The sequence below is a fragment of the Dictyostelium purpureum genome (assembly GCF_000190715.1).
Source record: "Dictyostelium purpureum unplaced genomic scaffold DICPUscaffold_403, whole genome shotgun sequence".
Classification (NCBI taxonomy): Eukaryota; Evosea; class Eumycetozoa; order Dictyosteliales; family Dictyosteliaceae; genus Dictyostelium; species Dictyostelium purpureum.
Window position 1 is genome coordinate 1 of NW_003519739.1, and position 22,491 is coordinate 22,491.

At 24.3% G+C, this 22,491-nt stretch overlaps 9 protein-coding genes across 9 annotated transcripts; 5 read left to right on the forward strand and 4 right to left on the reverse strand.

The window, feature by feature from the left end:
• Window positions 1-37: 37 nt before the first annotated feature.
• On the forward strand, window positions 38-6,101 carry DICPUDRAFT_95768 (uncharacterized protein; the record flags this gene model as incomplete). Its single annotated transcript, XM_003293146.1, has 5 exons — window positions 38-88; window positions 1,159-1,495; window positions 1,532-1,627; window positions 1,796-3,136; window positions 3,263-6,101. The coding sequence occupies 5 exons, from the start codon at window positions 38-40 to the stop codon at window positions 6,028-6,030; spliced, it is 4,593 nt and encodes a 1,530-aa protein (XP_003293194.1). The 3' UTR covers window positions 6,031-6,101.
• A 118-nt stretch (window positions 6,102-6,219) lies between these two features.
• On the forward strand, window positions 6,220-7,059 carry DICPUDRAFT_83769 (uncharacterized protein; the record flags this gene model as incomplete). The annotated part of the gene is made up of 3 exons (XM_003293147.1): window positions 6,220-6,555; window positions 6,634-6,873; window positions 6,943-7,059. 3 exons carry the CDS (start codon window positions 6,220-6,222, stop codon window positions 7,057-7,059), a joined length of 693 nt encoding a protein of 230 aa, XP_003293195.1.
• Window positions 7,060-7,440: 381 nt separating this feature from the next.
• On the reverse strand, window positions 7,441-9,581 carry DICPUDRAFT_158003 (uncharacterized protein; the record flags this gene model as incomplete). The annotated part of the gene is made up of 2 exons (XM_003293153.1): window positions 7,441-9,273; window positions 9,339-9,581. 2 exons carry the CDS (start codon window positions 9,579-9,581, stop codon window positions 7,441-7,443), a joined length of 2,076 nt encoding a protein of 691 aa, XP_003293201.1.
• Window positions 9,582-11,086: 1,505 nt separating this feature from the next.
• Window positions 11,087-11,749, forward strand: DICPUDRAFT_158004 (uncharacterized protein; the record flags this gene model as incomplete). Its single annotated transcript, XM_003293148.1, has 1 exon — window positions 11,087-11,749. One exon carries the CDS (start codon window positions 11,087-11,089, stop codon window positions 11,747-11,749), a length of 663 nt encoding a protein of 220 aa, XP_003293196.1.
• A 304-nt stretch (window positions 11,750-12,053) lies between these two features.
• On the reverse strand, window positions 12,054-12,850 carry DICPUDRAFT_93000 (uncharacterized protein). The gene has a single exon (XM_003293154.1). The coding sequence runs from the start codon at window positions 12,794-12,796 to the stop codon at window positions 12,221-12,223; it is 576 nt and encodes a 191-aa protein (XP_003293202.1). The 5' UTR covers window positions 12,797-12,850; the 3' UTR covers window positions 12,054-12,220.
• Window positions 12,851-13,440: 590 nt separating this feature from the next.
• DICPUDRAFT_93001 (uncharacterized protein) lies at window positions 13,441-14,500 on the forward strand. The gene is made up of 3 exons (XM_003293149.1): window positions 13,441-13,725; window positions 13,818-13,841; window positions 13,972-14,500. The coding sequence occupies exons 1-3, from the start codon at window positions 13,548-13,550 to the stop codon at window positions 14,454-14,456; spliced, it is 687 nt and encodes a 228-aa protein (XP_003293197.1). The 5' UTR covers window positions 13,441-13,547; the 3' UTR covers window positions 14,457-14,500.
• A 654-nt stretch (window positions 14,501-15,154) lies between these two features.
• Window positions 15,155-19,302, forward strand: DICPUDRAFT_58348 (phosphoribosylformylglycinamide synthase; the record flags this gene model as incomplete). The annotated part of the gene is made up of 2 exons (XM_003293150.1): window positions 15,155-15,873; window positions 15,960-19,302. The coding sequence occupies 2 exons, from the start codon at window positions 15,155-15,157 to the stop codon at window positions 19,300-19,302; spliced, it is 4,062 nt and encodes a 1,353-aa protein (XP_003293198.1).
• A 241-nt stretch (window positions 19,303-19,543) lies between these two features.
• On the reverse strand, window positions 19,544-20,139 carry DICPUDRAFT_93002 (uncharacterized protein). The gene is made up of 2 exons (XM_003293155.1): window positions 19,990-20,139; window positions 19,544-19,807 (listed from the first exon to the last, which is right to left on the reverse strand). The coding sequence occupies exons 1-2, from the start codon at window positions 20,089-20,091 to the stop codon at window positions 19,619-19,621; spliced, it is 291 nt and encodes a 96-aa protein (XP_003293203.1). The 5' UTR covers window positions 20,092-20,139; the 3' UTR covers window positions 19,544-19,618.
• A 394-nt stretch (window positions 20,140-20,533) lies between these two features.
• Window positions 20,534-20,776, reverse strand: DICPUDRAFT_158009 (uncharacterized protein; the record flags this gene model as incomplete). Its single annotated transcript, XM_003293156.1, has 1 exon — window positions 20,534-20,776. One exon carries the CDS (start codon window positions 20,774-20,776, stop codon window positions 20,534-20,536), a length of 243 nt encoding a protein of 80 aa, XP_003293204.1.
• Between the last annotated feature and the right edge of the window lie 1,715 nt (window positions 20,777-22,491).

Genomic DNA, 22,491 nt, shown 5'->3' on the forward strand with positions numbered 1-22,491 from the left:
TATAACACAAAAACATCAATTTATGAAATAAAAAGGAATGGATGATTTCGATTCAAAAAGTTTAAATACATCCCAACTATTAAGACAGGTAAGTTTTTATTAATTTTATCTTTTTTTTTTAGTTTTGTTTTGTTTTTAGGTAAAGTTTTATTTTTAATTAGGTCTTTATTATTTTTATTTATTTTGTTTATTTATTTATTTATTTATAAATACCTATTTCGATTTAGGTTTGTCTTTTATTTTTAAAAACACCCCCAAAAAAAAAAAAAAACATCTATAACAAATTTGTGATAACTTTTTTTAAATAGATAACAAAAACAAACAATAATTTATTTTAAATATTATTTAAAGATTATTTTGTTGTTTGTGGGAAAAGTTATTTAATAGTATTATTAAAATTTAGAATTAATTTGATTTCAAAGTCACAGTTTTTTGTGTGTTAATTGTATTTTTCTAATTGTTGCTTTTATTTCCTAAATTTATAAAGGATGGGGTATGGACATTTTTATTTTAAAAATTATTTTTTTAAAATTATTTTTTATTTATCTAAAAGATGAAAAATAATAATTTTATTATTTTTTAAAATAAAAATGAATAATTTAAATTCATCTATATCCACACTATGACTATAGTTACTACACAAAATAATTTTAAAAAATAATAATAAATAATCTCACTTACCGTTTCAACTATTCTTTTATTCAATTATAAAAAATAAAATTTATAAAAATTATTTTATAATACGCAATAGTAATAATAATAATAACAATTATGTGTTTTAATAAATAATAAAATAAAATATAACATCAATATAATTTTATTCATAATTCTATTTAGTTAAATTTAATTTTATTTAATTAAATTTAAATTATTTATTTTAATTTATTTTATTCTTTTTTTTCAATAATATTTTTTTTATTTTATTTATAATAGTTTTGTTTGTTTAAAATAATAATTAGTCTCAATAGAATTGTGTATAATAAATCAATATATAGCATTATATCAAATATTACATTTTAAATATTTTTTTTTTTTTTTTTTTTTTTTTTTTTCAATAAAAATAATAATAAAACTTTGAAAAAATTTTATTCTTTTTCATATTTTGGATTTTACAAAAGAAACAACTATACATTTACTAATGAAATTAAACTTAAAAAGATATCATATTCAGATAACTTATCTTCGGTTGGAAGCGAAAAAAGATCAAATCATCATAGACTAATCAATTCACAAGAAGGTGAAGGGGAAAATCATATTAATAATAGTATAATAAATGATTTAGATAACACTAACTCAGTAGCATCCATCTATGGTAGCGGAGGAAGTGTACCAAATCAACCACATCATCATCTAACTTTATCTTTACAACAACAACAAGAATTTCAACAAATACAACAACAGCGCCAACAATATAGTTTAGATTCTGAATATACTCCTCCAAATATATATATATTAGATCCAGATTTTTTAGAAAGAATTCAAAATAATCAAAAAAGTGAAGATAATAAAAAAATAGATACAACCCATGCAGATAATATCGATCAATTAAACAAAACAACTAAAACGATCGTTGAATTATCATCAGGAGTAACAAAAAATGAAACGACATATATAGAAACACCAGAAGGTATAAAAGCAACAACTGAATCAGAACTATCACCTGAAACAATAACAACAGTAGAAACAACCGATCTTGACAGCTATAGAGCATTATCCCCATTTCCAAGACAAAGAAGACCGCTAGAATCCAGCGAAGATGGCCATTTTAAATCATCACCTCTATTAATGATCCCAGAAAACGAAACTGAAAATAGAATAATGAGACAAGAGCTCTTATCGGAACTTTCAACATTAGACTCTTTTACAAAAATAACGAAGCCAGGTGAATTGTTTGGGTTCTGCGAATGCACATTACTTTATAATCATCTTACAATTACCAATTTAATTATTACTTCAAATTATTTAGTATTTTTACCACAACAACAAGTCTCAAAAGATTATGTTTTAGAAAACTATCTTCAAAAGAAGGGTGATTTTTTTTGGCGTAAATATTGGTTCGTTTTAACAACAGACTCAATCAGTTGGTATAAAAACTCTATTTTAAAAGAAACTCACTATCCAAATGGCACCATTTTATTATCAAAAATTGTAACAGTCGATAAACTATCTCCTGATGAAACAGGTAAACCTCTATGTCTCCAAATTATAACCAACACTCAAATCCATTTAATTCAATTCGATACAGAACCGCAACTAGATCACTGGTATGATGAAATTAATAGAATGCAAAAAAATTTGAAGATCTCAATTTCATTTAACGATATCGTTTCAATTGCAATGGAGTCAAATGCAGCATTGTTTTCAGATTCAATATGCCTTACATTAAAGAAGGGTGAAAATTGTTTAGTTACCCCAGTTTCGTCGTCAAATGAATTTTATAGTTTATTGGTTAAAATATGGAATAGAAATCGTGGAGTTCATATTACCGATTCAGAAAAACAACGTAAAATGCTCGAATTTCAAAAAACATTTAAACTATCTCAAGGTGTAAATATTATAACCGAAACACCATGCACATTTTATCAAGATGAAGAGTTCTCATATGATGGTATTTTATATGCAACAAATGACTCACTTTATTTCTCTTCTGAAGATAGTGTATTGATTATACCTGATACCGATATTTTAGCAATTACCATAGATAGAAAGGATAATAGAGAAAGCTTTAAAATATATACAACCGATTACGAAATACTTCACTTTGACAATATCGATAATATTGAAAACTTTTATAGTGCGATTACAGAACCATTAAAAAATAAAAATTCTAAAATATTCTTCAGCTCAATTGGCCAAGCACCACCAATCGCATCAATTAATAAACAAAAAACTTCAGGAATTAGATCATGGAAAATTCCCTTTGGAATTGCAAATATACCAATACCTAATTTTTCAATACCTATTCCAATTCCAAAAAATATACCATTTATGAAATCAAAATCGACAAATAACATTGATCCAATATCAAATAATAATCAACAACAACAGCAACAAACATCACAACTAACACAATCCCAAGCTATAGAGGACAATAATAATAATAATAATAATAATAATAATAATAATATTGATAATAGTGAAAATAGTAATAATTTAATAACAATACCAAATACCCAAACTCCTTCGTCAACATCACCAATTTTATCTTCAAGTACACCAACATTAAGTAGCATCAGCAAAACCAACATTAATAATTTACCAGAACATGAAAAAACAATTTTAATTCAAAAAAACTCAAATATAAATTCAAAGTTTCACGATATATTCCCATTGTTGCCATTAGATGAAACTGTTATAATGCATCAGCACTGCACCCTATATTATTATTCATATGATTCAAATGTTGAAGGAACTGTATATATAACAAAATCATATATTGCATTTAATCCATCCCCACTTTCAAAGCAAAACTTAAATCACTCACCATCAAGTACATACGATTCGGACTCAGACTCGGACTCGGATTCAGATTCAGATATTTCAGATGATTTCAATACCGACGATAACAATAATAATGTCGAATTAGATAAGAAATTAAAAGAAAGAGAGATTTTAATGAGAAAAGCTTTAATTCCATTTGAAGATATTGTCAGTATCACCAAAGAAAAATTTGCATTACTTTTTAATCAATGTGTAAAAATTCATACAAATGATCACAAGTGGATTTTTGGCTCATTAAACAATTTAAATAGTTTTTACAATTTAGTTTTAGATACATGGAAACAAATCCCATTAACAGAAAACGAAGGAATATTTACCCCATTAGAAAATGTCAAAATCAAAAATAAATTGGGTTTGCCTGCCGAGGAGAATTTAATCACTTGGTTCAACTGTACAAATTTTAAAGGTGCCCAATTAAAATATGGATTTTTGTATATTAGCAATCATCACATTTGCTTTAGATCCAAATTTGGGTTCCAAAAGAGAACAATTATTATTCCTTTCTCTCAAGTAATTGAAATTAAAAAATACTCTGTCTTAATCCCAAATGGAATTAAAATCACAACATCAGCCCAACAAGATTTCCAATTTGCCTCTTTCATCCACCGTAACAAAGTTTATCAAATTTTACATGATACCTGGTTAAAATCAAAAAAATCAAATAGTAATTTATCATCACCAGTTTTAGACTATCAATTAATATCACCACCGATTCAACCAGAACAACAACAACAATCATCACAAACTCCAAAACCTCAACCAATTCAATTAAACAATGAGCAACCATCAGTATTAAATGATGAAAAACAATTACCAACAACCCTACCAAAAATCAATTTAAGTTTACCAACATCCTCAACACCAAATACTCCATCTAGCTCATTTTTATCCCCAAGATCCCAAGTATCATCATCATCCATATCCTTAACCTCACCAACTTTAAATTCAGCAACACCAAATATTCAGTCTCCAACTCTTCCAATTCGTCCACTAAAAATTACAATTTTAACCATTGGCTCAAGAGGTGATGTACAACCTTATATAGCCCTAGCATTAGGTTTAAGAGATTATGGTCATTATGTTACATTGGCAAGTCACGAATTATATAGGGATTGGATTAGTAAAGATCATGGTTTGAACTATAAACATTTAGGTGGCGATCCTAAAGAGCTTATGGATCTTTGCGTTAGAAATGGTATATTTACACCAAGATTTATTAAAGAAGCGTTACACAGATTTAGATCATTTATAGATGATCTTTTATTAACATGTTGGGAAGCTGCACAAGGTTCTGAAGTTTTAATTGCAACACCTGGTTGCTTCGCTGGACCACATATTGCTGAAGCTCTTCAAATACCATTCTTTAACTCTTTTACTATGCCATTCACCAGAACTAGAGTGTACCCAAATCCATTTGCTCCTTTTGCAGCTCATCAAATGGGCGGTGTTTTCAACATAGCGACACATGTTATGATGGAAAAAATTCTTTGGCAACCAATAAGCGGCCAAATTAACCAATGGAGAACCGAAACCCTTAAAATACCAGCATGGAACTCATCTGTGTCAATCAATGAAACTATTAGAATGCCATATCTATATTGCTTTAGTAAATATTTGGTTCCAAAACCACCCGATTGGTCCGGAGAAATTGATATTACAGGGTACTGGGTATTAAAAAATTCTTCCCACGATGAACAAGCACCACAAGACTTACTAGATTTCTTAAAAAATGAAGAAGACCCACCAATTTATATAGGTTTTGGTAGTATTGTAATTGAAAATCCAAATGCACTATCCCAGCTATTAGTCGAGGCAATCAAATTATCAGGTAAAAGAGCTATTATATCTCAAGGTTGGGGTGGTCTCAGTTTGGAAGAAACACCTAACTCAATAGAAGGCTCATCATCATCAATGATTTATTTATTAAAGAAACCAATTGATCATAGCTGGTTATTTAAAAAAGTATCATTGGTTATTCATCATGGTGGAGCTGGTACAACAGCTGCAGGTTTATATGCCAGCAAACCAACTATTATCATTCCATTCTTTGGTGATCAATTCTTTTGGGGTGAAAGAATTAAAGAAACAGGTATAGGTACAGCAATATCATTCGATCAATTAAACGCAAAACAACTATCATCAACTATTATATCAGTTCTAAATGACTCTTCAATAGTTGGTAGAGTTTCTAAAATTTCTAAACTTTTAGAAAAAGAAGATGGTATTCAAGAGGCTATTAATTTTATTCATCGTCATTTACCTTTTAGCTTTATTCCACCACGTGAATTACCATTCTCATCAGCCCCCAATGCATGTATGGATTGTAAACAGCCTTTTAGTTTATTACATGTAATGAAGATTAGAACTCATTGTCATAACTGTGGAAAAATTTTTTGCGAAAACTGCGCCAATCATAAAATTCCAATTAAAAAATTTAGAATCAATACTCCTGTTAGAGTATGCACAGCCTGCTATAACCAAATTCAATCAACCCAAAATATCAATCCTTTTATTGTAAATAATGATTAAAACAAATAATAGTAATAATAAAAAATAATAAATAATACATATGCATGGTTAAAAACAACAATTTTCGACCCAAAAAAAAAATTGCCAAATTATTTAAATTTTTTTTTTTTTTTTTAAATTTTAATTTTTTTTATTATTTTTAAATTTTAATTTTCATTTTTTTTTAAATATTTTAAAATTTATATAACAATGTCAAGATATGGCAATCATGGAGTGGTAGATAATGATATAGAATATGGAAATGCACATATAGCACTTTTACAACAATTTATAAAATGTAGATATATTCAGGGTAAAGTTTTAACAGCGATGGTGAATGAAATAAACAGGATTCATCATCATAAATATACACCCATCGAATATGTAAACACAATCAACCAATATATTGCAGACTATAGTATGAAAATTCGACAAATTAAAAACAATGAAAGTTTTGATTTTGCAATTGTAAATTTAAAGTCTGATGAATTATCCAAGTTAGCATCAAATTATTCAAACGAAGCAATATCCTTTTTTAGAAACATTGTACAATCCTTAATTCCCAATTTACTTTTTAAATAATAATAATAATAACACTAACCTTTTATTTATTTATTTTTATAGTTCAATAAAATTTTAGAATCTAAAGGTGGAATTAAAAGAAGTGAAGCCTTTGAATTATCAAGAGGTTTAAAAATTAATGACCCAGATCTTCAATTGCAATCATTTATAGAAGATGGTTGGTTTAGATTTTCAGAATCAAGATATTTAACTTTTTCCAATAGAGCTTTAATGGACTTAGAACCATTACTTCGTGATCTAAATGAATGTTCATTGTGTCACTCCAAATTATTAATAGTTAAGGTAATATAAAATTATAATCATACCTTATTTTTAAATTTTAAAAACTAACAAAACATCATTTTACTTTAGGATGAATTTATAAAATGCCCAAATAATGAATGTGATACCTTAATGCATAACTATTGTGCAAGAAGATGGTTTGAAAGTCATAAAAACATCTGTCCAAATTGTAAAAATAGAATATAAAGTTATAGCCATTCAATCTAAAAAATAAAACAAAATAAATGTAAATAATTAACTATAAATTAAACAAATAAAATTTTTATTTTTTTAATTTTTATAATTTTTTTTTTTTTAAAGAATTTAAATTTTAAATTCTAATACAAATACTATTTTCATTTTTATAAACTTTGTATTATTTTATTATTATTATTATTATTATATATATTAATTTTTACTATGTTGATTTTTTGAAGGGGTAAAATTGCACAATAAAAATTAATTTATTTACACTCTCTATTTACATTATTGATAAAATAGTTGTATGACTATACTATTATAATACTATAATTATTATTATTATTGTTGTTGTTGCTATTACTACAATTATTATTACAAAAAAATTATTTAATTTTGAATAGTATTATTATTATTATTATTATTATTATTAATACTATTTTCATCTAAAATTTGTTTAAAATAATTAAATTCTATACTATTTAGATTTTCATTTCCTTGTTTAAAATGAATTACCTTTAAAGAGTCACCTTCATAAGATTGAAATTGTAGAATAGCTTCGGTCGCTGAATCTAAAAACTCTTCACCATTATAACCAATCCATAGATAAATGCCTTCAAATGTTCGAAGAATGTAACATGAGTTGGAATCAAAGGATAAATAACTTTCCATTGGTTTTATATGCTTTGGTAAAATAAAATCCCCTTTAATATGCTTCATTATATAGAGAGATGGCAATGTTTGAATTAAACCATTTTCTTTTAAACCATCTAAATGCTTATATTTGCCACCATTACTTTTATTTGCATCATCTATACTATTATTACTATTATTATTAATACTATTATTACTTAAATTTAAACCATTTATGCTATTATTTAATGGTTTTATTCTACTACTGTTGCTGTTGCTGCTGCTGTTGCTGTTGCTGTTGATATTATTACTACCATTGGCAAATTTATTTTTATTTGCTTTAAACCAATAATCTTGCCAATCAATAAGCTGTAAAAGAAAACTAAGATTTGGATAGCTAATATCTCTAACTGATGTGGTGAATTCTAAAGCAGTTTCCCAATTCCATTTGTTCCTCCACATTAAATATAACAAAACAAAAGTACAACTTCTAGATACCCCACGGTAGCAATGGATATAAAGTTTCCCATTATCTTGTATTACAGTATTAAAAAAATCTATAATATGATTAAAGTAACATCTAATATCTTCTTCATTTCGGTCACGAAGATACAGTGTTTTATATTTGAAATCGACTGGGAAATGGTTTTCGCAAGTATCACCGGCACAGTTTAAGATGTGTGTAATTCCAACCTGTTTAAGATAATCCATATTTGCTGCTGGCGTTTTACTTCCATAATAAATGGTTTCATCAATTTGACTAATAACATATTCAAAACTTTTATTGTTATCAGGGGCAATTGGTTTTGGAACTGAAATTTTTAAAGGTGATAATAGTAATTTTCCTTTTTTAGCAACAGGAGGAGGATTTCTTGGTGATAATGGGGCAGTATTTATCCGAGGAGATAAAGGTACTACAGCAGTATTATTGGTTACTCTAGGTGACAATGGAACAACACTTGTTAATCGAGGAGATATTGGTACTGCAATAGACATTCGGGGTGATATTGGAACTGCATTAGCTAGACGTGGTGAAATTGGGATATTTGATAATCGAGGTGAAATAGGAATATTTGACATTCTGGGTGATAAATTTGGAAATGTGGTTAAAAGTGATGTTGATGGTGTATTTGTTGGTAATTTTATCTTAAAAGAATTATGTGCTGTTAATGAAGGTACTGTTGAACTATTATTATTATTATTATTATTCGTAATGGTAGTTGGTAAAAATGGTATTGTCGAGCTAAATGTAGAAAGTGGTGATAAAACTATACTACTATTTAAATTATTTTGATTGATATTATTAATATTATTACCATTACTAATATTATTACTATTATTATTATTATTATTGTTATTGTTATTGTTATTATTATTATTATTACCTCCACTATTCTGTATTTGCATAGGAATTGTTTGATTTATTGAATTATTCATTATATTATTATTGTTTATTAACGATAGTGGTAATAAGGGCAGCAGGAAATTTTTCCTTTTATTATTACTTGTATTTTCCTCTATATTATCTTTTTCCCCATCATTATTACTATTAAAATTATTTATATTATTAACACCAAATACCATAAAACCCTATATAAAAAACTTTTATTAGAAATTATTTTCTTTTTTTATTTGATTTTTTTTAAAAACTATACCTTTTCATAATCATCATTTATATTTTTAATAGTATTATCTAAATTTATATGATTATTATTATTATTACTATTGTTATTATTATTATTATTATTATTATTATTATTGTTATTATTATTACTATTTATATTATTATTTATATTACTATTGTTATTATTATTTGGTATCATTGATTCGAAATTATATTTTTGATCTTCTTTGATTTCTGTTGAATTATTCATAAAACTATTGTTAAATATTATCATTTATATAAATAAACAGAAACTATAAAATTTAAAAAGTATTAATATTTTAAAATAGATAATCATAAATTATAGGTAGGGCACATACATTTAAAATAGATAATCATAAATTATAGGTAGGGCACATACATTTAAAATTTAAAAATAAAAAAAATAAAAATAAATATAAAAAAAATACAATTAAATTTAAAAATTGATGTTCATTGTTTTTATAACCAACATCCCTATAAATCTAGAATTTTTCTTTCTATTTTTTTTTTTTAAATCAAATATATCAAAAAAAAAAAAAATTTATTTTTCTTTGTTATTTGAAAAAAAAAATTTTATATTTCTTTTTTTTTTTTTATTTTTTTTTTTTTTTATTTTTTTTTTTTTTACCAAATATAAACTAAGAAGAGAGTAATGATTATATAAAAAAAAAAAGTATATATTTGTAAAATATGAATATATATGTAAATATAAATATAAATGTAAAATATATTTGATGTTATACCAATTAAAAAACAATGTTTTGTTTTCTTTTTTTATGTTATTTACTATAAATGTGTGTGTTGTTATGTTGTGTGTGAATATGTGTTTATAAATTATATTTTGTTTTTTTTTTTTTTTTTTTTTTTTCAATATTTTTTTAATTATTTTAAAATAATTTTTTTAAATTTTTTTTTTAATTTGGTATTTTTTTTTTTTTAAATTAAATCTATAATGAACGCACAACACCCTAACCAAAAAAAAACACCATAATTAACCCCCATATTGCAGTGTGTGAATTTTTTTTTTTTTTTTTTAAAAAAAAAAAATTGAAAAATAAATTGAATATATATCACAACAACACAATTAATGGGGGTATTTTGGAAATTTGTTTGGCTAGAGCAGTGTTTTTTTAATTTTTTTTTAATTTTTTTTTTATAATGGAGGTATACCAACAATAATTAATTAATATGGAGTTGTTGTGTTAATCATAATCAAAAAGAAAAAATAAAAAAAAAAACACACAAAACTCAACCCTAACACAAACTCTCAACACACACTAGTATATAAAAGGAGAGTAGTTAAAATTAATATTATTAAAAAAAAAAAAAAATATTAATTATAATAAAAAAAATAAAAAGTAGAAAAAAAACAAGTTAAAATTTCAATTGAATTGTTTTTGTTTATTTAAATTTAAATATTAAATAATTGTGTATATAATCTACGCTTATTTTATATATCTCTTTCTTATCATAATCTATAAATAACTATAAATATAACTCTCTTTCCTATTTATATTTATTTGATTTTCAAATTTATTTTTGTGATTTAAAAATTATTATCTGTAAATATAATAAAAATAATTATTTATTGTAAAAAAAAACTAATTTTTTTTTTATTTTTTATTTTTTTTTTTATAATAAAATAGTTCATTTCAAAAATTGTGATTGTCAAAATATCTTATAAAAAAATTTAATATCAAAAAAAAAAAAAAATTTTAAAAAAAATATTAAAAATATCTGTAAAACCCAATTTTTAAAATGGCACCAATTTCTATTTTCAATGTTGAACCATCAATAAGAAATCACCACTATAATAGAAATCAATATGCCCAACAATTAAACGATATCGAAAACGACCATATTAACAATATCAACGATGAAGAAGATTATATGGACATTGATGAAGAGGACTTTAGTGAAGGGGAACAACCATTTGTAGATGAAAATAATATAATAAATGAAAAACATAATAAAATCAATAAAATCAATGTGAGAATAAACCAACTTGACCCAATTAAAAATTTTTCACCATCAATTTTTATAAATATTCAAACGGATTTATTAGAATTTCAAATTAAATATTCAAATAAAGATGTTGGTCAATATGTAAGAAATAAATTTGAAAATTTAATAGAAGATACTGATAAAGTTTTATGCGAAAACAATAACAAAAAAAACAATAATAATAATAAAAAGGAAGATTTAAGATCAATTTTTTATATCCAGTATGAAATGTTCAAATTGCAATCATGTATAGCCGGTGACCAAGATGAAACCATCTCTAAAGATATCAGACACTATTACAAGAAAATGTTTTGCAAACAAGATTCCATAGAATCATCCTCACTATACACCTTTTTGCATTTATTGAAACTATATATAAGTTTTTTAACAACAGTAATCAAAAATCAAATAAATTAAGAAATATGGGTGTAAATATCAGAGCTTGTCTATAGTACTAGTACTGTTTTTGTAAATTTTCAAATCTAAAAAAAAAAAAAAAAAAAAAAAAAAAAAAAAGAAGAGGGGGGGTCTTTGTTATTATTAAAGTATATATGAAAAATTAATAATACAATTTAAATAAATAAATAAATAATATAAAATAAAATAAAACCTAATTAAATAAATAAAAATAAGAAATAAAAAATATTTTTTTTAAAAAAATTAAATAACTATTACTTTTTTTTTTTTGTTTATTTATTTATTTTAAATTTTTTTTTAAAAAATAGAATCTTAATTCTATTTTATATTTTAATTTTGACAATTGTTAAAATTAAAATTATTTTTGTTTCTTTCTTTTTTTATTTCTTTTTTATTTTTTTATTTTTTATTTTTAATTTTTTATTTTTAATTTTTTATTTTTTATTTTTTATTTTTTATTTTTTTATTTAATTAAATTCTGATTACATTTTCATTTTCTACTATAACATTTTTAATTGCTAAATCTATAAATTCCATATATTGATCTAACTCTGGGCTGTTGTTATTTAAATCTTGATTTTTCATTATTAATTCCTCTACTTTACAAAAATTTGATTTTGCATTTTCTAATAACATTAGATTTTGATTTGATTTTAAAATTTTTTGAAATACAATTGAATTTATTTCAATCTTTAATAATTTATGCTTTATATGGGTACTGTTACATAATGTGCATAGTAATTGATGGCAATCAGTACATATAATTTCATATTTCTTTCCACTGTTACAAACACAACTTTCTAAAATATACTCTTTTTCATTTTGATTGTTTTCTATGTAACCACTGGGGGCTTTGATGATATTATTTTCGGAATTATCGCTTTCACTATCAGGTTTTAAATTTATTGTTATACTGGTTTTTTTAGGACTTGTACTGCAATTATCGGAGATATTGTTATTATTATTTGATTTATTATCTGATTTATTATCTGAAGCATTATTACTATTAAAACATCTATTATAGCAATAGTTTATAATATTGTTCATTATTATTATTTATCTAAACACTATTATTAAAAAAAAACTTTAATTTTAAAAGAAATGAAAAAAAAAAAAAATGTTTTAATTTTATAAAAAAAAAAAAAGCTTTTAAAAAACTATAATACTAAAGTTTAGATGAGGTAATTTTAATAATAATAAAAATAACAATTAATATGAGCAATAATAATGATATTAAATAATAAATAAATAAATAAATTAAAAAAAAAAAAAAAAGAAAAAAAAAAAAAAGTGGGTTTTTTTTTGCTAACCAACAACAAATCCACTTTTTTTTGTTTTGTTTTTTTATTTGTTTTTTTATTTTAATTATTTATTTTAATTATTTATTTATATTTATATTTTTTTTATTGGGGCATAAATAAAAAAAAAAAGGATAGGAAGATAAACTGGTAACCATCCAACGTTTTTTTTTTTTTTTTTTTTTTTTTTTTTTTTTACTTCTAAAAACACACATAAAAACACATATAAAATAGCAATTATAACTACAATTTATACCAAATTAATCATAGAGGGGGGGGGGGTTGTATTTATTTTATTTTTATTTTTCAAATTTTTTTTTTTTTTATTTGTAATACAGTTAGTGTATTAAAAAAAAAATAAAAAAAAATTACATATAATTATCTTTTAAAACAACAGAAATAAAATTTGTAGTTTTAATAATTTAACAATATATAAAATAAATAAAAATAATAATAATAATAATAATAATAAATACCTACATTTAAATAAACCAACAACAATGAGTAAAACTATAAATGTATGTTTATTGGGTGATATAGAATCAAATCAATCTGATTTAATTAGAATATTTACAAATTCACTCTGTGATTGGTATAATGATGATACAATGGAAATTAATAAATCTTATAAATATATTTATTATAAAAGGGAATACAACTTTATATTAAGTGATACTGGTAACTAAAATACACCCAAATTATAATAAAAATAATACCCAACAAAATTTTATTAAATTTTTATTTTTTTAATTCTTAATTTTTATTTTTAGATATTTCAAATAAAAACTATTTAGGTAATATAATATTTCTATTTTTATTCATTTCTTTGTTATTTTAATATTATTATTAACAATTATTATAATACTAACCATTATAACTATTATTTATTCCTATTATTACTATTAATCTGTAAATTATCTATAGATACAATTCGACAAAGTGATGCATTTATTCTAACGTTTTCGTTAACAACTAAAAAGACTGGGGAAAATATCGAATATTATTATAATTTAATAAATGAAAATAGAAATAAAAAAGTACCGATTATTTTAATTGGGATATCAAACGAGTTTGGAAGATTCGAATTTAATATTGCCGATATACAAAGAATGAAACAAAAGTTAGGTATACCTTATACAACAACTTTTCAAAATGATTCAAACTCCATCACATCGGCATTTCATTTATTAATAGAAACAATAGAAGAATTTGAAAATAGGGAATTAAACAAAAGAAAAAAAATAGAAAGCAATATGCAATCGTTATCGTTATCACAATCACAATCACCAACTGAAGCCAAAATAGGAATACACGGAATAACATACACAAATAGTAATAAAAGCAGCTTTTTTAAAAAATTAAAAACCAATTTTGGGCTAAAAAAACACCTACACAATACACACACATAAATAATTTGATATAATTAATAAAGAAAAATAGTAACAATAATAACAAAAAAAGAAAATGTGTTTGTTTTTTTTTATTTTAAATAGGGCCTAAAGATATATATATTTAGCCTTCGGCTCTAACCAAAATATTTTTTTTTTTTTTATTTTTTTTTTTTTTTTAATTTTATTTTTTAATTATTTTATTATTTAATTTTTTTTTTTTTCTTTTTTTTTTTTTTTTTATGGGGAATCTTTGTTTTACAAATATAACAATATTATTACATTGTTAGTACAATCATTCGAGATTATTTGAATATAAATAATTTTTTTTTTATTAATAGAAAAAGATATAATCTCTACATTTTTTTTTTTTTTTAATTTTAATTTAATTTTTTTTTTTTTTAAATTAATTTTTTAATTTTTAATTTTTTAATTTCATTTCCCCCTTTTTTTTTATTATTACTATCAAATCTAAAAAATAATAAATAGTAATAAAAATAAATAAATAATATAAAAGTAAGTATTGTTTGTTCATTTTTCGCATTTTTTTGTAATCGTTTTTTTATTTTTTTTATTTTTTTTGAAGAGGCGTCCAGTATCCGTGCGTAATTTACGAAAAAAAAAAAAAGATTAATTTTTTTAAAAAAAAAAAAAATGTAAAGAAATAATTAATTAACTCTTTTTTTTATTAAAGGTATATATATATTTCAAATAAAAAGATGGCAATTCAACATTTTTATAGAAAACCAGCTCTTTCAGAGTATCAAGTTCAATTATTAAAAGAAAATTTAAAAAAACAATATAATATTTCAATAGAATCAATCGAAACTGAATATTGTTTTAATGTTGAATATAGCGATAATTATAAATTAAATGAACAAGAACTAAAAACATTGGTATGGTTGTTATCAGAAACATTCGAACCAGAGAACTTTTCAATAAATGTTTCATTTTTAGACAATATAAATAATAATAAACACAGTGGTAATGGTCAAATTGTCGAAGTTGGTCCACGTATGAATTTTACAACAACCTATTCAACTAATGCTACTTCAATTTGCCAATCATGTAATTTAAGTGCTGTCAAAAGAATTGAACGTTCAAGACGTTATTTAATTAGAACTATAAGTGATTCAGGTAAAATGGATGAAGCTCAATTACAACAATTCATCGACTCTATTCACGACAAAATGACAGAATGTTACTATGGTGCCCCAATTGAATCTTTTGATACCGGTATAACCCCAAAGCCTTTTACTCATATCCCAGTCATGGAGGAAGGCCGTGCTGCTTTAGAAAGAATTAATGTTGAAATGGGTTTGGCTTTTGATGACCAAGATTTAGCTCTTTACACCGATCTTTTCCAAAATTATTTAAAACGTAATCCAAGTGATGTTGAATGCTTTGATATTGGTCAATCAAATAGTGAACATTCAAGGTAATATTTTTTTATTTAATCTTTATTATTAATTTTATAAATATTAATTTTTTTTTATATTTTTTTTATTTTAAAATTATTTTTAGACATTGGTTTTTTAATGGTAATTTAATTATTGATGGTAAAAAATCAGATAAAACATTATTCCAAATTGTTAAAGATACATTAAAAGCAAATCCACAAAACTCATTAATTGCATTTTCAGATAATTCAAGTAGTATTAAAGGTTTTGAAACTAAAGTTTTAGTACCAAAATCACCAGTTCAAGCATCTGAATACATTGAAGGCCAAAGAGATCAACCAATTATTTTCACAGCTGAAACACATAATTTCCCATCAGGTGTTGCACCATTCCCAGGAGCTGAAACAGGTACTGGTGGTAGACTCAGAGATACACATGCTACAGGTAGAGGTTCATTAGTTGTTGCAGGTACAGTTGGTTATTGTGTTGGTAATTTAAATATTCCAGGTTACGAATTACCATGGGAAGATAAAAACTATCAATACCCATTCAATTTAGCTACCCCATTGAAAATTGAAATTGAGGCCTCAAATGGTGCTTCAGATTATGGTAACAAATTTGGTGAACCAGTTATTATTGGTTTCACCCGTTCATATGGTAACACTTTACCAAATGGTGAAAGAAGAGAATGGATCAAGCCAATCATGTTTTCAGGTGGTATCGGTTTCATGGATTCACGTCATTTAAAGAAAGAGCAACCAGAGGTTGGTATGGTCGTTGTTAAAGCTGGTGGCCCAGCTTATAGAATTGGTATGGGTGGTGGTTCTGCATCATCAATGGTCGGTGGTGACAATAAACAAGAATTAGATTTCTCTGCAGTCCAAAGAGGGGATGCTGAAATGGGTCAAAAATTAAATAGAATTATTAGAGGCTGTGTTGAATCTGAAATCCATGGTCAAAAGAACCCAATTGTTAGTGTCCACGATCAAGGTGCTGGTGGTGCTGGTAATGTTTTAAAGGAAATTGCTGATCCACTTGGTGCTAAAATTTATTTAGATCGTTTCAATTTAGGTGATCCAACATTATCAGCCATGGAAATTTGGGGTGCTGAATATCAAGAACAAGATGCCATTCTCATTAAACAACAAGATAAAGAATATCTCGAAAAAATTTCAAAGAGAGAAAGACTTCCAATTGCTTTTGTTGGTGATGTTACCGGTGATGGTTATGCTCAATTAATTACTAAAGATGGTGAAACCCCAGTTAATTTACCATTAGAAAAAGTTTTACAAAAAATGCCACCAAAAACCTTTATTCTTGAACGTGTTAACAAAACTTTACAACCATTTGCATTACCAAGCGAAATATTACAAAACAAACAATCTGCATTCAATGAATCATTGGATAGAGTATTAAAATTACTTTCAGTTGGTTCAAAACGTTTCCTCATTAATAAAGTTGATAGAGCCGTTACTGGTTTAGTTGCTAGACAACAAGCATGTGGTCCACTTCATTGTCCAGTTTCAAATGTTGCCGTTATTGCATCTAGTTATTTCAGCAAAACCGGTGCTGCTACTTCAATTGGTGAACAACCAATCAAAGGTTTCCTTTCAGCTAAATCAATGGCTTATTTAACTGTTGGTGAAGCTTTAACCAATCTTATGTGGGCAAGTATTACCGATTTAAGTGATGTTAAATGTAGCGGTAATTGGATGTGGGCTGCTAAACTCAAAGGTGAAGGCTCAGAACTTTATGATGCTGCTGTCGAAATGCATGATGCCATGGTAGAACTTGGAATTGCTATCGATGGTGGTAAAGACTCACTTTCAATGGCCGCAAAAGCTCCAAAGATTGATGGTACCCAAGAACTTGTTAAGGCACCAGGAGCTTTAGTAGTTTCAACTTATGTTCCATGTGACGATGTTACTCTTACAATAACTCCAGATCTCAAATTATCATCAGCTGATGACAGTGCTATCATTTATTTAGATTTAGGTTGTGGAAATAATTTCATTGGTGGCTCAGCACTCACTCAAGTCTATAGTCAAATCGGTAATGACCAACCACATCACGATACCAAATTAATTAAAAATACTTTTTGTGCTGTTCAAAAACTCGTCAAATCAAAACTCTTATCAGCAGGTCACGATAGAAGTGATGGTGGTTTAATTACTACCCTCGTTGAAATGTCATTATCAGGTAACAGAGGTATGAATATTGACTTACCAAAAGAATTATGTAATGGTGCCAGTGATACAATGGATATTATTAAATTATTATTCTCTGAAGAATTAGGTGCTGTCATTGAAGTTAAAAAATCAAATGTTAAACAAGTCCAAGAAATTTTACAATCATTTAATGTTCCAAACTATATTATTGGTAATACTGCCTGTGGTAACTCTGCCAATGAAGATCACTTTATTCTCAAAGTTAATGGTCAATTAATTTATGATATTTCATTACCAGAACTCTGCAGAAAATGGGAAGAAACAAGTTATCAATTAGAATTATTACAAGCCAATCCAGCTTTTATTCAAAATGAAATGAAGAATCTTATTAAAAGAGCTGTTGGTAAAGGTAAAGGTCCAAACTATAATATGACTTTTAATATTTCACCAGTTAGTTCAGAATTAGCTTTATTAGCCTCAAAAGCACCAAAAGTTGCAATCATTAGAGAAGAAGGTTCAAATGGTGATAGAGAAATGGCAGCAGCTTTTCATTTTGCAGGTTTCCAATCATATGATGTTGCAATGTCAGATTTATTAAATGGTAATATTATTTTAGATGAAAGATTTAAAGGTGTAGCTTTTGTTGGTGGTTTCAGTTATAGTGATGTTATGGATTCAGCTAAGGGTTGGGCAGGTTCAATTCTTTTCAATCCAACAGTTTCAAAACAATTCGAATCATTCTATCAAAGACCAGATACATTCTCATTAGGTCTTTGCAATGGTTGTCAATTAATGGCCCTTCTTGGTTGGGTTCCATTCAGAGGTATTGAACAAACCAAACAACCACGTTTCATCCACAATGCTTCTGGTCGTTTCGAATCAAGATGGGTTAACGTTAAAATTCTTCAAAGTAATTCAGTTTTATTAAAAGGTATGGAGGGTTCAGTATTAGGTGTTTGGGCTCAACATGGTGAAGGTAAATTATGGTGTGAAGATCAATCAATCATTGACGAAATTAATAAAAACAATTTATCACCAATCCGTTATGTTGATGATAATGGTGAAATCACTGAAAGTTACCCATTCAATCCATCAGGTACCCAAAATGGTATGGGCTCTTTGGTTTCTAAAGACGGTAGACATTTAGCTATGATGCCACATCCAGAACGTTCATTCCTCTCATGGCAATGGCCACACGTGCCAGATAACATTAAACAAAATATTGCTTCAGATGTTAATCAACAAAGTCCATGGATGAAGATTTTCCAAAACGCTAAACAATTTTGTGATTCAAATTAATTAAATAATAATTAATCTTTTTTTTTAAAAAATAATTTTAACTTTAAATAAAATATAAAAAATATAATTTTTTTAATAAAAAAATTGAAAATTGTTTTTTTCTATTTAAAATATTTTATTACTTGTGATTTGTCACTATCATTATAATAAATGATATTAAATTAAATTAAAATGTGATGAAAAAATTTTATCAAAACAAAAATACTGAAATATAAAAAAAGTTTTTAATTAAAAAAAAAATAAATTATAAAATTACAAATTTAGTTTTTATTAAATAGTTTGTGTGGTTGTTAGGGTATATTTAAATATTTGAAATTTAATCTTTTTGTGATTTGGCAGCTCTTTCACCTCCATATAAAATCTTTTTATCTTCGTATTCTTTTTGAACAATATCATCGTGTTTTTGGAAAGCGTTATTTCTAATTTCGTCCATTGGTTTATTTGCATCATTATCTTTTACAATAATTTTACTGCCCCATCTGGTATCTTTTTCTGGGATATCATTCTATAAAAAAAAATATTAGTTAATTTTATATTCACTTGATTATTTTATATCTATGATTTATTCAATAAACTATTATGTTTTTAATTGTTTATTATTTATTTATTTATTTATTAATTTATTTATTATTATAAAAGTTATTTGCTATAACTTGTTATATTTTATTAATGTTTTGATTTACATACTACATAATCAGCATCAGTTTCCCAATCATCATCTTCAACTGTGTTATTGTTTTTATCTAAAGAAGCTGGAGCATGTGAAACAGTTTTTTGGTAAACAGACATGATTATATTTGTTTTTGTAAATGATGAACGGTGTGTGAGAAAATAATAATATGAAAAAAAAAAATCTAATTTTGAAAAAAAAAAAAATTTAAAAAATACAAAAAAAAAATAAAAAAAAAAAAATTTAAATAAAATAAAATAAAAAAATATTTTATAACTACTTTTCCCCATATTATTTTATTTTCACAACAAATCTATTTTGATTCTTATTGCAAAGTTGAAATAAAAAATTGTATATAGTATATTTCATTTTTATTTTATAATCAAAATTAAAGAATTATAAATAATTGTTTAAGACCAGGCAAACACACACAAATATTTTAAAATTTTTACAAGCAGTTTATTTTACATCAGTTTTTATTTTTTACATTAATTTTTTGTAATATTATTTAGGTTAAATGGATTTATACAGGTGATTGGTTATTTTTTTAATTTTTTATATTTATATATTTTTTTCGAATTCTTGACAAGCACTTATTAAACTATCAATAGAGGAAGAGCTACTAGATAAACTACTATTGGAGGAATTTAAAAAGCTTCTGAGTCTTTGGGTTTCGGAGTTGAGGGTATCAAGATAGGTGTAGTAGAATTCTTTGGTTCTTTGATTAAAACAAACATCAGAGAAAATACCATCAAATTTTTTTAATGGTTCCATTGGTTGGTTTAAAATGAAGTCGACTGTCATTTTTGTTTCCATTTTTGTTTCCATTTTGTAAAATTTTATGTATTTTTTAAAAAGTAATAAAAAAAATAATTTATGTATATATATTTTAAAAAAAAAAAATTATTTATTTATTGTTTTTATTTAATTAATTAATAAGTCAAAAAAAAAATAAAAAGTGAAATCCTTTTTATACAAAATTAAAAAACAAAGGCTATCATATAAATCTAAATTAATAATAAAAAAAAAAATAAAAAAAAAAAAAAATAAACAGTTTTTAATTATTAAAGGAATTCAAATGCTGATTGTTAAAACAATGTGAATTTTTTACCACAATAATTATTGGCTAAAAATTTCAATATGAGGATAGGTAATACACATTAAATTATATTCTCACAATTGGTTATTTTTTTTTTTTTTTTCTCAATCACAAATATAAGAGTGCATGTGATTGTTAAAGAGATATAGTTGTTGTATTATTATCCCAATGATTCACAGTTTTTCAATAATATTTTTATTGTTTTAATGAGAGAAAAAAAAAACATAAAAACAGTTTTCAAAGATTATAAATAATATAACAACAACTACAACTCTAAAATGCCGATATTGATACAAAAAACAATAATTATATGTGTAATAAAATGGCAATACTACTACTACTACAACTACAATTACAACTACAGGGTACTAGTAGTACTACCCATATAGTATTGTTTTTTTTTTTTTTTTATATAAAAAGAATGGGGTTATATATCTCAAAGGTGGGTGGGTGTAGAGTTGGTGTGTTTTTTTGTTAAATATTGTTGAAAATGTCGAAAGTGGTTTTGTTGGAGCACACACCTTAATCACCCCACCAAAAAGATTTTTTTTTAAATTTTTTTATTTTTTTTTAATTAATTATACTTTTTTTTTTTTAAATTAATGTATGAAAAAAGGTAATCTTTGTAGATGTTTTGTTTAATTCTTTTTTAATTTCTTTGATAAAAATTATGATTGGGTGAGCATACACAGTTTTAAAAAAAAATAACAACTTTTTTGATTTTAAAGTTGGGTGTGTGTGAAGTTAAATGTTTTTTTTTTTAAATATTTAATTTTTTTTTTTTTTAAAACCTACCCATAAAGACACACAGACACACACTAATTATTTTTTAAATACCCAATATATATATTTATATGGTTAATTTTATTGATTAATTAATATTTGGATTATAAATTCAATTTTTCAAATTGATTTAATTTCTTAAAGAATATTATTCGATCTAATTCCTTTAATAATTTAATTTTAAATCTAAATAATTAAGATAAAATTATAATAATTTTTTTAAAAACAATTGTAAATTTTATAATGTTTTTTTTTTTTTTCTCTTTATTACTAATGTCAAAAGGGGATCTTTCAACTTTTTTTTTTTTTGTTTTTATTAAGTTTTTATTTTTTTTAAAAAAGAATTACCACTACAATAAAAAAATAATAAAAAACCCACTACATTCAATATATATATCTTTTTTTTAATTATTTCTTTTTTTTTTTTTTTTTTGCTCATATTAAATTTTATTTTCGATTTAGGAAAAAACAATAGATTTAAAATTAAATGTTTAAAACAAAATCATCGAATTTATTTAATAAAAGAATAATAATTTAAATATTGTTATATTTTATTTTTTTGGAAGCATTATTTTATTGTCAATATCATATGTATCATGCGTATTCACGTGATTATTGAAACAATAGTTAGGTTTCA